This window comes from Vanacampus margaritifer, chromosome 5 (genome assembly GCF_051991255.1).
Source record: "Vanacampus margaritifer isolate UIUO_Vmar chromosome 5, RoL_Vmar_1.0, whole genome shotgun sequence".
NCBI classification, from domain to species: Eukaryota; Metazoa; Chordata; class Actinopteri; order Syngnathiformes; family Syngnathidae; genus Vanacampus; species Vanacampus margaritifer.
This window is the reverse complement of record NC_135436.1, coordinates 7,420,436-7,434,753: the sequence shown is the minus strand read 5'-3', so window position 1 is coordinate 7,434,753 and position 14,318 is coordinate 7,420,436. Positions and strand designations below refer to the sequence as shown.

Below are 14,318 nucleotides of genomic sequence, written 5' to 3'. Positions count from 1 at the left end.
TTACAGCTTTTACCTATTAGCCTAAAAAAAACAAAAGGACATTTAGCAAGTGACACTTTAATTTGCAAACTGCAACCCAATAACATTCCATTTCTTATCACAAACAGCAGCAAACATGTTTGCATGGCCAATTGTTTAATGTTATGAATTTAGCGGCACAGTACTTTAATTAAGAACTTGAACTCATGCCCAATATTCTTCACACTGTATGTTCTTATTCATTTCATATGTAGTTGAATTTTCTAATTTACCAAAAAATAAATACATACATGAGATTTTAAATGACAATTATTTGAAATATATCAGCATATAACATCCAAATAATAAAAGGAAAACGACATTCAACAATATGTGTCTTTTTCTCAGTTTTGCACCTTAATGCTAGCCTGCTAAACTGTATAGGTAGGAACAAATACAATGCTGTTTTCCTCAGCTGTGCACATTTACACAGTATTTGCCTACAAAAGACTATTATTTAAAAAAAAAAAAAGTGCGGACAAGTAAATATGACCTGGAATCATCATGGACAACTCAAACTTATGCAAAAACCAGGCATCCATTTGTCTTAACTTTGGTAGTACTGGGCGTTTTAGTATTCAAGAGAACTTTGATTATAAATATTAACTGTAATTGGCACCTGGCATTTGACTCTTACATTCCTCCTCTCGCCCATCAGTTACAGCAGCTTCTAAAAACCCTAACTCTGTAAAATATGTAGTAAAAAACATGAACAGGATGAGCACGGTGCAGAAAACTTTGGTAAGATGTCTACTCATAGAGATCCCGGGGCCCAACACAAAAACCTGCAAGCGTAATACTTTATTGGAAGTATTGTTGCTTTGGAAAGACACAAGACAGAGCCACAATCTAATTTATTTTTTTCACTTTGAAATTCATCTTGTAGGTCGGTTTCAACCCACAGGCCATATGTTTGACACCCCTGTTCTAAGGTCTGTATGTTGTTTACAATAGGGTGAGGGTGATCACCTCTTGTTTGGACTGCTTTATATATGTATTGTGTTTTTGTGTAGTTGGTAACTTGTTGTTGTCGCCTATGATACAGTAATTTATTGACTAAGAGAATCTTACGTGAAAAGTGAAGTCCAGCAATAGTGGCCCTGTGGAGTTTGGAGTTGGAAATTTTATGGAAGCCTCCAATGGTGATGGCAGTCCTTTTGTGGCCATAATGTATAAACCCAAAGATACTGCACAGTCCTGTTCCAGTTTTTCAGAGGCCATGTGCTGTATTGTCCTGCAAAACTTGATTAAAGCCATCCTTCAGTTCACAAGTGTTGAAAGGGTCAGGAAAAGCTTTAAAGCTTTCTTGATTTGTTGTCTTCTTGTGACACCCACTTTGCGGCCCGTTTCTGATATCCCCCACTTCATAGAGCGTGGCCTTGAGTTTCAAGATGTTATGAGGGCTTACTCCAAATAATTCAACAGCTCGCTCTTGTGGAACACCCGATTGAAGTTTCCATAATGCGTGTGGAAGTGAACCACAGGCTCAAAACACGAGTACCACAGCGAAATGAACCGTTTGGCACAGCCATAGAAGATTTTACACATTTAAATACAGTCAAGCTTTCCAACAGAATGAAATATATTGCAAAGAAACATTGCTGTATTGTGAAAACAGAAAAAGTACATTACTGATATTATAAATATTTATTATTAGCATATATATATATACATGGAATATTTCCATTAATAATTTTAAAGGGGAAGTCAACCTTAAACCTTTCTTGACAATAATATCTTATATGTAACCTCACTAGTCTAAACATGACATTAAGACTAATATTAAATTTGTGGAAAATTAGCTATGGAGCAAAATCTAGCCATTTTTCTCCATCTCAGGGGTGGCTATTTTTGCCACTTGCTGTCGTTGCTCAGGTCTCTGGTAACAGCCGATCGATTGGTCGTTGTCTGAGCCCTGAGCAACATTGATGTCATCTTCAGTAGACAGCAAGTGGCAAAAATGGCCGCCCCCTGAGATGGACAAAAATGGCTAGATTTTGCTGCTTACCTCATATCCCACTAACGCAATTTTAACCAGAATACCGTGTTTTTGACTAGTGGGGCCTCATAGAACATATTATTGTCAATAATTTTGTTTTTTTTGTTTTTTGGGAGGGGGGGAGACTTCCCCTTTGAGCTTATAGCAGGGGTGGGCACACTCGGTCCTCGAGGGCCTGCAGCTTTTGGATGTTTTCCTTCTCTTACACAGCTGACATATGATCAGCTCATCAACAAGCGCTGCATAAGCCTGATAACGATCCTATTGATTGGAATCAGCTGCGTTGGAGCAGGGAAACATCTCTACATCCCGGCAGGACTCCGGCCCTCGAGGACAGAGTGTGCCCAGGCCTGGCTTATAGGCTTGTGTGTCCCAACTTTTAATGAGCCATGGAACATGTTTCATATTTTGGAAAATATTCTCATTGCACACATTTAGGATAATGATTCACTAAAATATATAAAAGTTAATTTTGTACCTTCGGTCAGCTACTGGAAGAGCATTTGATTGTTTTGCCTCTTATGATATGTGGTTGGCATACCGGTACATTAAAAAAAATCATCATCTTCATTCTATCTATCTATCTATCTATCTATCTATCTATCTATCTATCTATCTATCTATCTATCTATCTATCTATCTATCTATCTATCTATCTATCTATCTATCAAACTGTGAGGTGTGGTTGCTTTCAGTGACAGTTCGAAAACAGCATATGGCCTTCAATCAATCAAATTAATCAATCAATCAATCAATCAATAGCCTGCATGCTTTGTAATTACACAAGTATTTTTACTATTTGTAGGCTGCCCGGGTCCCTATCACCTGCAAATAGCAGGGGCACATTGTATACAATATATATTGTGGTGATTTTATTTTGTTTTCGTGAGCATACTCAATATTGTAATCCAAAGGTTACCCAGTTACATTACTTTAATAGTATGGTACTTGGATTACGTTACTAACTACATTTTTTAGCAGGTAACTTGTAAATGTAATGGATTACATTTTAAAAGTAACCCTCCCAACCCTGATCTTGGGTTATTTTAGCAATTAGCATTACTTTGCCATCTTTCCTTGTCATCATTTTGTGAGAACGATATTTGTCAGTATCTTATTTGCCGCCACCAAGGCACTGATTACTGATAGCGACTCTGCAACATGTTTAGCTAGATTAGTTTTTTTCCTTGTCTTTAAGATAACCATATTTATACTCAAAAAACTCTTCAGAACTAGTCCATGGTGAATCATACAACTAACCTGATTATCACAGTGGGTATTTTACTATTTTACATTGATGACAAAACATTAACCTTAATCTTCTAAAAAAAAAAAAATCTCACAGTTTTTGCCAAGTTAGAATCACTTTTCCTTTCATATTGTGTAGTAATTTGCGTAACTGAGTATTGAGCTAATGTTGCAGAATACACTTGCTACATAGTGTACTCCTTTTTTCTAGTAAACAGAGGGACAGTCTTTGTGTGTTCGATAATGTCTTACAAAGGTGTTGTAGAGAGAGTTAAATCATACTTTGCACAATGGTACAGACAGTACTTTTCACTAACTTCATTCGTGTTTAGTTTTAGAATGTGTTTTTATGAATTTGAGTTATTTGTTTCATCAGGACGTCTTACTCTACTGCTTTTCTATCCAATGGAATTCATCTAGCCAATACTTGTTTTATTTGAGTACTGGTCTGTGTACTCTGACTCGGTTAAGTTCGGCAACAGAGCGATTCCACACCAACTGAGGTGAGGAAGTCTTTTGTAGAAGGGGAAATGGAGCTAAACTAAAGGCTTAGTGGCTCGCTGAGAAGTGAAATAGGTACATGAAACTTATTTTATCATTAAGGGCTGATTGAGATCTGTAAACTGCTCTGATGAACGACAGGACCTTCAGAGTGCAGTTTACTATGTTTTTCTGAAACGTGGCTAAGTGTGAACACCCCAGATTCTAATGTCTCAATACGCCTCTTCAGAGCAGTCAGACTGTAGACTAGCCAAAACCTATGAGAAGCAGAAACGGGAGAGACTCACCTTGTACTTGAATAACGATCCGTGTATGGAGCTGTCTCCAAGTGCTGCACTTTATGACAGAGATGTGCTTCTGCCACATAAGACTCTTGTGCACGACTAGTGCGCCACTTTTAAAGATGATGAAAAGAGCTACTTTCATTGGCCATCACCGAAGTCGGCTCTGACCACTCCCACTGTGCTCAGCTGCAAATTACCAACCTGCCAACCTGGGTCTAACCTGCCTCTGTGCAGTGTTATACTGTACGTGTGCTTGTCTTCCTAACAAACTACTTTGATTTTAAAGTAAAGTAGCTACATAGTCCGGCTAATATTCAACCTGTAAAACTGTTATTGTGCAATGGATGGTATTGATCTTAATTAGTTATCTCGTTTCATGGACCATTTTACAGCAGATGGTGGAAATGTGTGTGAGGGGAGTGAACCCCTAATGCGCCCTAATACACTCCAGCCTTAATTATAAATCCAGTTGTAGATTATATTTATTTGTGTGTGTGTGTGTGGGGGGGGGGGGGTATTTTGATGTTGTGTTATTGTAATAATGAGCATTTGTTTCTCAGTTCCAATTTGTTTAATAGTGTCTGTGGTGTTATGCAGCATACTGTGTATGGCTTTGATGCTGACCTTAGATGAGAATAGAAAGTATATTAAGGGAAGGTCTTGTGTTCCCAGAAGCATTTATCTATTTTTTTTTTTTTTTTTAGCTGTCATGGCTGCAAATTGTGTCGATGAACCTCATGTTTTTCAATATGATTACAATAGAAGCCAACTATAACTTAGATAATTGGCTCACTGTCATGTTTTTTGTATGCGATTTCAAAAACAATTATTTATATTTTCTCTGTTGTTTTCTGTCTCAGGTCTGATCACAACAACCTCGAGGAAATTGGACCGTGAACAACAAACGGAACATGTTTTAGAGGTGAGGACTTAAGCACATAATAGAACACAAGTGATATGTAAAATGGCAGTTCTGAAGCCCCAATTGTACTGACGTGATGTGCTTAAAAGTTGGAACTTGTTTTCAATAACAATAATTAATGTATTATTTTATGTATGGAATTTTTATTAGGTTTCAGGTGAATTAATGAGCACAAACTCACACTCACGCACATATGCACACACGCATACACACACACGCACATACTCATGCACACAAACAAAAAAAAGAGAGAGAGAGCAATGATGATGACATGTTGAATCAGTAAGATTACCGAATGAACAATACTGAGCTCTCTCTCATAAAAAAGAAAAAATAATTTTAAAAAAATTGCCTTTCAGGAAGTGTTGAAAGACCACTGGAAAGTTTGGTACCAATATATTTTTCCTAATGTACCGGTTGCTGTGGACTTTTAAAAGTTGTATGTGCCAAAAACCTTCAAATGTGTTTTTCTCAAACGAGGGATTTCAACCTGCCAACATTGAAATTGCTCAAATTTGATCAATTTTTGAGGTACCACCACATATTATACAATATTTGAAAGGGAATTAAAGGGACATTCAGTGATCCCTAGCGCCATATAGTGGGCAAAGAATAGCGACACCAAAAGACTGAGCAATCCGGAATTAGCAGGAGCAGCTAACAGGCCATCAGTTGCAGGAATATGGCGGTGAAACATGGCAGCTCTAGTAATGTGAGACTACAGCCATGTAATATAATTAGTGATTACTAGACCTACGACAAGTGGTGCAACGAATCACCATTGACCCGTGGTTGGTTCGGATCAGGCCCCATGGTTCAGCTCGCACACGATCCTGCGGATTGGTTGGTGGGGAGAGGAAACCCCAACAAAGGATCACAGTCGATACCATTCTGACATGTCAAAGAAGCTGAAACATTATCAGCGTAACACGCTAGCCTAACTTTAAAATAAATTTACCAAATAAAGTAATACATTGACGGCAAAACAAATAGTCTTGGTAGATTTTTACTTTGAAGTTGGCCCACGTCGTGGCGTGTTGGCTAGCTTGACCTCCCTTTTAGATGTTTAGGATTTCTTGTCACACCGCGGTGAGGGTGTCTTGTCATTTCCTGTTTTATTGTGAAAAGTCTGACTCCTCTCGTTTCAGGTCACTTGCCCTTCCTCGTGTGGTGTCTGTGTCAACCCTGATCCCTGATTGTTTCCACCTGTTCCCCATTACCCTCATGTGTTAAATAGTCTGCGTTTTCCCTGTCTTGTGCCGAAGTGTTTTCGTTTGAGCCACTGAAGCCTGCCATAGACCACAGCCTTGATACCCAATTGCCTTGTTGCCTTTTTTGCCTTGTCTCGTGAGAGAACCTTTGTTTGTAATTTTGTATAGCTTAGTTTTTTTTAGTCATAGAGTGATTTTTGTTTTTGAATGTAGTTTTGAACTTCCTCCCTTTTTGGAGCGCTTTCAGTTAATGTTTGTATAGTCTTTATTTTTTCCCTCTCATTGAAGAGCTTTTGTTTTGTTAATTAAAAGCTGCTTTACCCTCCACCTCTTCCTCTGCGTCTGAGTCCAAAAACAGCCTCGTTGTGTCAGAACACTTCGGCCAGCATGGACTCAGCAGAAAGAGAGCAATTGATCGCAGCTTTGCGGGCTCAGGATGCCCGTCTACGCCGACAGGAGGAGTTTCAGACCGCCATGGCAACGCAAATGACCGAGCTTTCAGCTCAGATTCCGGGTGCTCGAAGTCGCACCAATAGCCCTCCGTCCGAGCCAGAGACTCAAGCTACCTTGCCGATCCTACCCGTGCCATATACCGGATCAGGGATCAAGTTAGCCTCTCCTGAGCGATTCTCTGGAGAGCCAGGACAATGCCAGGCCTTTTTAACAGACTGTGACATTCATTTTGAGTACTCCCCCCAGGCTTTTCCCACAGATCGTTCACGGGTGGCTTTCATGATCTCTCACCTGACTGGAAGAGCCAGAGCCTGGGCCACGGCAGAGTGGGCCCGCTGTTCCCCACTTTGCAGCTCCGCCCCGAAATTCCGAGCCGCTCTTCAGGGAGCCTTTGACCCAGCCTGTTCCGACCGGGAAAAGGCCCGGCAGCTAAGCAGTCTGATCCAAGGAAGGGACTCCGTGAGTGACTATGCCATACGCTTCCGCACTCTTGCGGCAGAGAGTGGCTGGAACACCACGGCGCTCTACGACGTTTTTCTCAAGGGCCTGGCAACGTCCATCCAGGAGCTTCTCATCGCAGTCGATCTTCCACCGGATTTGGACTCCCTCATCGCCCTGGCCATACGGACGGATCATCGGCTGCAGGAGGTGACGCAGAGCCGCGCTCGACGGACCAGGACAATGGAGGGCTTCCCGCGCTTCCCAACATCAGGGGGGTCAGCTCCTCTCGGATCCCTGTCAGTTCAGCGCCAACCAGCTCCTGCGCAACCAGAGGAAGAGCCCATGCAACTGGGCAGAGCGCGGATCTCGCTGGAGGAGAGACGGCGTCGACAGCGGGAAGGGCTGTGTTTCTACTGCGGGAACCGAGATCACCTCGTGGTCGCCTGCCCAGCCAAAAGGACCCAAGAGGTGAGTCAAGTCACGACTCCGGCGGCGGCTCCACGAAGACTCACGTCAGTGAGGATCAACCATCACACCACTCATACAGACCTCTATGCCCTGATAGATTCTGGGGCCGACGAGAGCCTAATTGACTGGGGGCTGGTGAGACATTTAGGAGTCAAGACTGAGCCGTTAATCAAGCCCATTAAGGCTAGGGCCCTGAATGGAAGTGAACTATTCATTATTACGCACATCACAGAACCCATCCAGCTCCAAGTCGGCAAACATAAGGAGCACCTAGTTTTTCACGTTTTTCAGTCTCCTTCACGGACCCTGGTCCTAGGACACCCCTGGTTGTGTGAACACAATCCCCATGTAGACTGGGTAACTGGCGAAGTTCTGGGATGGGGAAAGAATTGTGTGAGCCATGGGATTGGTTCACCAAACCGAGAAGTAGACATCACCACGGTTGATCACATTTCTGTCAAATCCTTCAGACGCAGAATACCCGAATTTGAGTACCGTGCCTCCATGCTACCATCACCTCCAGGAGATCTTCAGCAAGACCAAGGCCATGTCGCTCCCACCCCATCGTGCCTATGACTGTGCCATAGAACTGATTCCTGGTTCCACCATTCCCAAGGGACGCCTATATTCTGTTTCAGGACCAGAGAAGGCGGCCCTTAGGGATTACATCGAAACTTCTCTGAAGGTTGGACTGATTCGTCCTTCCTCATCACCAGCGGGAGCAGGTTTCTTTTTTGTGGGGAAGAAAGATGGTTCCTTACGGCCATGTATAGACTATAGCCCCCTTAATGACATTACGATAAAGAACCGCTACCCTCTTCCTCTCATGTCCTCCGTCTTTGAAAATCTCCAACAAGCCACGATCTTTACTAAATTGGACTTGCGCAACGCCTACCACCTCATTAGGATCCGAGAGGGGGATGAGTGGAAGACAGGGTTCAATACACCTAGTGGACATTATGAATACCTGGTCATGCCCTTCGGACTCACTAACGCTCCTGCAGTTTTTCAGGCCATGATCAATGACGTGTTGAGAGACTTTCTGGACTAGTTTGTATATGTTTATTTAGACGACATACTCATATACTCGACAGATCTAGCCACTCATCAGATCCATGTTTCCAAGGTTCTTCAAAGACTGCTGGAGCACAAACTGTATGTTAAGGCCGAGAAATGCGTCTTTCATGCTGGAACCGTCTCTTTTTTGGGTTTCGTCATAGCTCCGGGGAGGGTTCAGATGGACCCGGCTAAAACTAGGGCTGTGATGGAGTGGCCCACTCCTGTTAGCCGCAAGAAGGTTCAGCAGTTCCTCGGGTTCGCAAACTTTTACAGACGCTTCATCAGAGGGTTCAGCGCAATAGCTGCCCCTCTGCATGCCCTCACCTCCACTCTGGTGAGGTTCAGTTGGTCACCGGCGGCTGAAGCCGCTTTTGAAGCACTCAAGAAACGATTTGTCACAGCTCCGATCCTCATAGTACCAGATCCACAGCGGCAATTCATGGTGGAAGTGGATGCATCCAATGAGGGGATCGGAGCTGTCCTGTCTCAACGCGCAGAGATGGATGGAAAGATGCACCCCTGCGCATTCTTTTCACGACGATTATCCAAGGCCGAGCGGAACTATGACGTTGGGGACAAAGAGCTTCTGGCCGTCAAGCTTGCTCTGGAAGAGTGGAGGCACTGGCTTGAGGGGGCAAAGCATCCATTCGTGGTCTGGACCGATCACAAGAACCTGGAATATATACGCAAAGCCAAGAGACTCAATTCACGCCAGGCCAGATGGGCACTGTTCTTCAATCGGTTTTCCTTCTCTCTCACTTACAGGCCGGGGTCTCAAAACGTCAAACCCGACGCCCTGTCCCGTCTCTACGATCCTGAGCCTGTAACTAAGGAACCAGAGACCATCCTTTCGCCGGACTGTGTGATTGGAGCCGTGACATGGCCAATCGAGAGGGAAGTGAAACAAGCCAACGGGAAGGCAACCCCACCAAAAGGGTGCCCGGCGAATAGACTATTTGTTCCAGAGCAGCTGCGCCCACAGGTGATCCATTGGGGTCACACCTCGCTTCTATCCTGTCATCCGGGAGTTCGACGGACAATTTACGCCATCTCCCGGCGTTTCTGGTGGCCTTCCATGGAGCCGGAGGTCCGGGAGTACATCGAGGCCTGCTCGGTATGTGCTCGAAACAAGACATCCACCAGATCACGCATGGGTCTGCTACAGCCTCTTCCCATTCCTTCTAGACCATGGGCAGAAATTTCCCTGGATTTTGTCACGGGACTTCCTCTCTCCAAAGGAAAGACCACCGTTCTCACAGTAGTTGACCGATTTTCTAAGATGGTCCGATTCTTAGCCTTGTCAAAGCTTCCCTCAGCCAAGGAAGCGGCTGAGGTCATGATTAAACACGTTTTTCGAGTTTACGGGTTCCCTAGAGACATTGTGTCGGATCGGGGGCCCCAGTTTGTGTCACGCTTTTGGAAGGAATTTTGCCGCCTAATAGGCGCCAAAGCCAGCCTAACCTACCACCTTTCTTTATCGTAGTTGATTGACATTGTAGTTGCGACCAACATCAACATACCTCAAACTCATGTTCAATCGCTAATTTAGGACGCTAAGAAACCGCTAATTAATGACGCCGTCATTGTACAATATGGCAGAAGTCTCCGACGTAAGTGGCTAGCGGGCTAGCTGTTAACATTACTAATGAGTGTCTGGCTGGTAAATGAGTTTGACAGCTGGTACCTGACTTACTTTTAATTATTTTTCAATATTCTGGACCAAGGCTACTTTGTAATTCACTCTCCATGTTTAAAGGAAGGGAATTTGCCTTAAATTGCACGTGTGAAAAAAAAAAAAGATAAATAAAACTTTGTCTTCATTTATTTTATAAAACACTTTTGCCCATTAACTCTTTCACTGCCATGGACGTTAAAAGACGTCAAGTAAAAACCTACGGAGGGCCGCCAATGACGTTAAAAGACGTCATCCAATTTTTTTTTTTTTTTTTTTTTGAAACGGGTGGAGGAAAGCGTTGGCCAGCTGTGGTGAAAATTTCAAGCAGATCTAGTTAGCCTAATGACTATTTTTGGCCCCTAGATGGCAGCAATGACTCTCTTTTGACAAGATTGGGTAGACGTCAGTAGAAGACGTGAGGTGGAGCGAGAGGGGACAATGGCTGGGGAAGGGAAGAGAACATGGCGACCGGTTGCAAGCAGCTCACGCTCGAGCAGTTTTTTTCAGACGAAACGCATCGACCAACGCTAAAGAGCACATTGATGACGACGATGATCATCATCGATGATGATGAAGGTGACTCCGAGGTTGACGCCGAAGTTGGAAGCGCTGACGCGGTGGCTATGACGACGTCATAAAGGTTCACGGGCTCGCGATGCTAACACCGGAAAACGCGGAGCACAACCGAGCACGCTTAGGCGGACGTTCAATCGGACGACGAAGAGTGCCCCGAGTCCAATGCATATTCATCGGAGTAGTGGGTACAGTCTGCTACTTACTATTCCCCGGAAAAAAAGGCTGTCAAGAAAGTGTAACGTCTGCACGTGAAAGGGGCCATCGCAGTGAAACTACTCTGTTGTGCAAATCCTGCTCCCTCTCCTTACACGCAGGGGAGTGTTACAAAAAGAAAAACTGTATTTGAAACATCCACATAATTGTAAATAGTACCACAGTTGCACACATTTGTAAATAGTTTGCAAAATTGTTTTGTCAAATTGTTACACTGTTGAATGGAAATAAACATATTTTGCAATCTAAAAACACTTTTTCATTGTTGGTGGTAAGTGTTTTACAGAAGTAAAGCACTGTTTAGGTGTTTGTGGCATCATTCATGGACAAAAAGAAGTTTACAATTCACTAGAGTGCATGAAATAACATTGTTTCACAAAAAGCTCTTTTTCTCCGCTTTTTGTTTCAAAACAGAGCATTTCGGTGAAACTAACCATTTTCTATTGTTGATTACTGAAGAACGGAATAAGGTAGAACAAACTTTTTTTTCTAATGAAAGATGAGAATTCAATCTTTCATTTGGTAGTATGTGTGTTTCCATAGTCCAAACACAACATTTTCTGTGGACCTTGAAAGATCAGTCAGAATGCTTAAATCGGCTGGCACTGGCGACATCCCGTTTCTGAAAACGTCTGGCAGTCAAAGAGTTAAAAACAACAACATTCAACTCTAAATGTCAAACTTAGCTGTTTAGATTCTAGGAACACAACTTTAAACCATTAATACCATGTTATTTAACATATGGGCCATGTAAAAATAGGAATGTTTCTGCCTCATTTTGCACTTAAAGTTCTTTTACAAAATAAATGAAGACAAATTACTAATTATCTTCTACTTCTTTTTTGACTGAAAAATGATCCGATCTGTGACTCAAATCCGTGATCCGATCCAAACCGTGACTTTTGTGATCCGTTGCACCACTACCTACGACTATGTATAAAAAAAATATGTTTATGCAATACAACATGTTTTTTTGCATACTATGGACATAAACAGTCATTTTTTTTAAATGAATTAATTATGAGTTCACCACTAAATGGTGCTAGGGATCACTGAATGTCCCTTTAAGTGTAGAATTCGAATATATGAATATCTCTGTTTTCAATTTCGTAGACAGCCTGATTTTGTGAAAACGCATCACATTTATTTACAAATACTGTGTAATTTAAAAAAAAATTGCACTTATGTTGCTTCATTTACCGTCTAAAATTAGTGCTAATGGTAAATATTCCACACAGCAAACCACTTTACACATTGAGATACAGCTATCCAATTTCATCTTGCATAATAATTAAAACCTCTCAAATAAAACTATATTCACCCCTGCTGTGTTACCTCAGGACTCATAATGGCAACCTGTTCTTTATAAATGAACGACATATGGTTGACATCGCCTTGCTGATATTTAGCCATGCAACTCATACTCCATTTCAGAAGCTGCCAAGATTTTGATGAAAACAAATGGCCTCTCCCATCTCATCTACAACACAAACTCGGCTCTTTCCCCTCGACTCGCTATGGCTTCCCTCAATGTGGTTTTCATTAGCTTGGTAATTGAACTTGTTTGACGACAGTCAGTCTATGCTGGTCTCTTTTAACAATAATGAGAACCTGTATCAACTCGGGTCCACCTTGATTAGTGATAAATTGTGCCATGCAGTGGCTTTCTCATCATGACTCAGAGTTGAGTGAAAGAAGTGTGTAGTTCTTGTTTTAGGTGTGTGTGTGTTTGCGTGCGTGTCTTGTGGCCTATGGATAAAAAATCAGTTGCCCATAAGGGAATCCATTTTAAATGAACCGAGCAACTATCCTGGACATGCTTGCCACCTGCAAAGAATCATCATCACACACACACGGTCCTTCCAAGTGTGTGTGATTACCAGTGCTGATGAGACACCTAGGCCAGCCATTTCAATGACTCTTTTCAACGAAGGTCTACCATGTATGCTAGCTAAGGCTACACAACCATTTTTGAAAGAGTAAACTGTAATTTTGTAACACATATTCAAATCTAGTACGAGCTTCCCAAGGTCTCATGGTTTATTTTCAAGGAAGCAAAATCATTTTATTATGATGATGATGATGATTATTATTATTATATTTGTATTAGTATTTTTTATTATCTTAGAGAATTAAGTAAAATAAACAAATAAATCAAATAATATATGTATATTTTTTTAACTAAGCAAAATCCTAATAACCACATAGTTGTTAGTGACTACCCAAAAAGGACAAAAAGACACAAATGGCCCAATTGATTATATTGCTCTAAGTCTAAACTTTATGCAAAGATGGCTCAGCAACTTGAATGTGCACATAAGGACCAATGTGATGTCGCCAAATCCCTCAGTATCCGTAAGTAGTCACCGGAGCGAAAAAAGTGTCTTGATTAAATTCGCAACAGGGGAAATTTTGCTCATAACGCCATTATGGAGTCAGGAGTGGGAGAACTGGTGCTATTTAATCAACTACCTAACTACGCACAGGGAAGAGACTTCATGCACTGTGCCTACCATCAAGGCCTTTTTACAAAAAAAGGTATTGTGGCTTAAAGTGGGCTCAGTACCCCTCGAAACTAGGAAAGAATCGTGTTTAGTCAGCGTATAGGGCCAATACCTCACCGCATGAGTCGGCAATTTCGGAGTTTCATCTGCTCCATAAATCTTGACCCAATCCAAGATATCGTAAATAACGACAAATACATTATTGGTATTTGGCAGCACATGTTGAATAAAGATGGAGGAACTTTGGCCCCCCCAAAAAATAATAATATTGACCACACAAAATATTGACACTTTGAGCATTTTCGCTTTGGGGTATAGTCACTTGTGTTACAGAGGGGGTTAGCTATTAATGGCTGTAATTTGACTTATTTTAAGGGAACAATAAATTTGCACTGTTATAGGAGCTGTACACTGACTACTTTTTGTTGTGTCATTCCTTCAGTGTTGTACCATGAAAAGATGTTGTTAAATAACTGCGGAAATCTGAAGGGTGGGTGTACTCCCTTGAGTGAGATACTGCATCTCGACCAAATGCACAATGAGCTCTACAAATGCTCAAAGCCCTTTCACCAAAAGCCTGTCTGGAGCTGACAAAGGCGTGTCTAAGCCAGCTGATTCCCTTCAACCAGTGCCGTGAGGGCGAAGTTGTGGCCATGCCCTTATCTGCATTTTTAGCAAGACATTGCTGATCCCCACACACATATGGACTGAGCACTCTCCGAATTGGAGAAAAAGCTGTGCAGACA

General features: G+C 42.2%; 1 protein-coding gene across 8 annotated transcripts in view; it reads left to right on the top strand.

Moving 5' to 3' along the window:
* The window catches only part of fat3a (FAT atypical cadherin 3a), a 215,463-nt gene that overhangs the window by 121,891 nt on the left and 79,254 nt on the right, over positions 1–14,318 (top strand). For all 8 annotated transcript variants that reach the window (XM_077565583.1, XM_077565588.1, XM_077565586.1 and 5 more), the window contains one exon: positions 4,911–4,972. In XM_077565583.1, the coding sequence (XP_077421709.1) occupies positions 4,911–4,972 (62 nt within the window). The remainder of the gene's footprint in view (positions 1–4,910; positions 4,973–14,318) is intronic.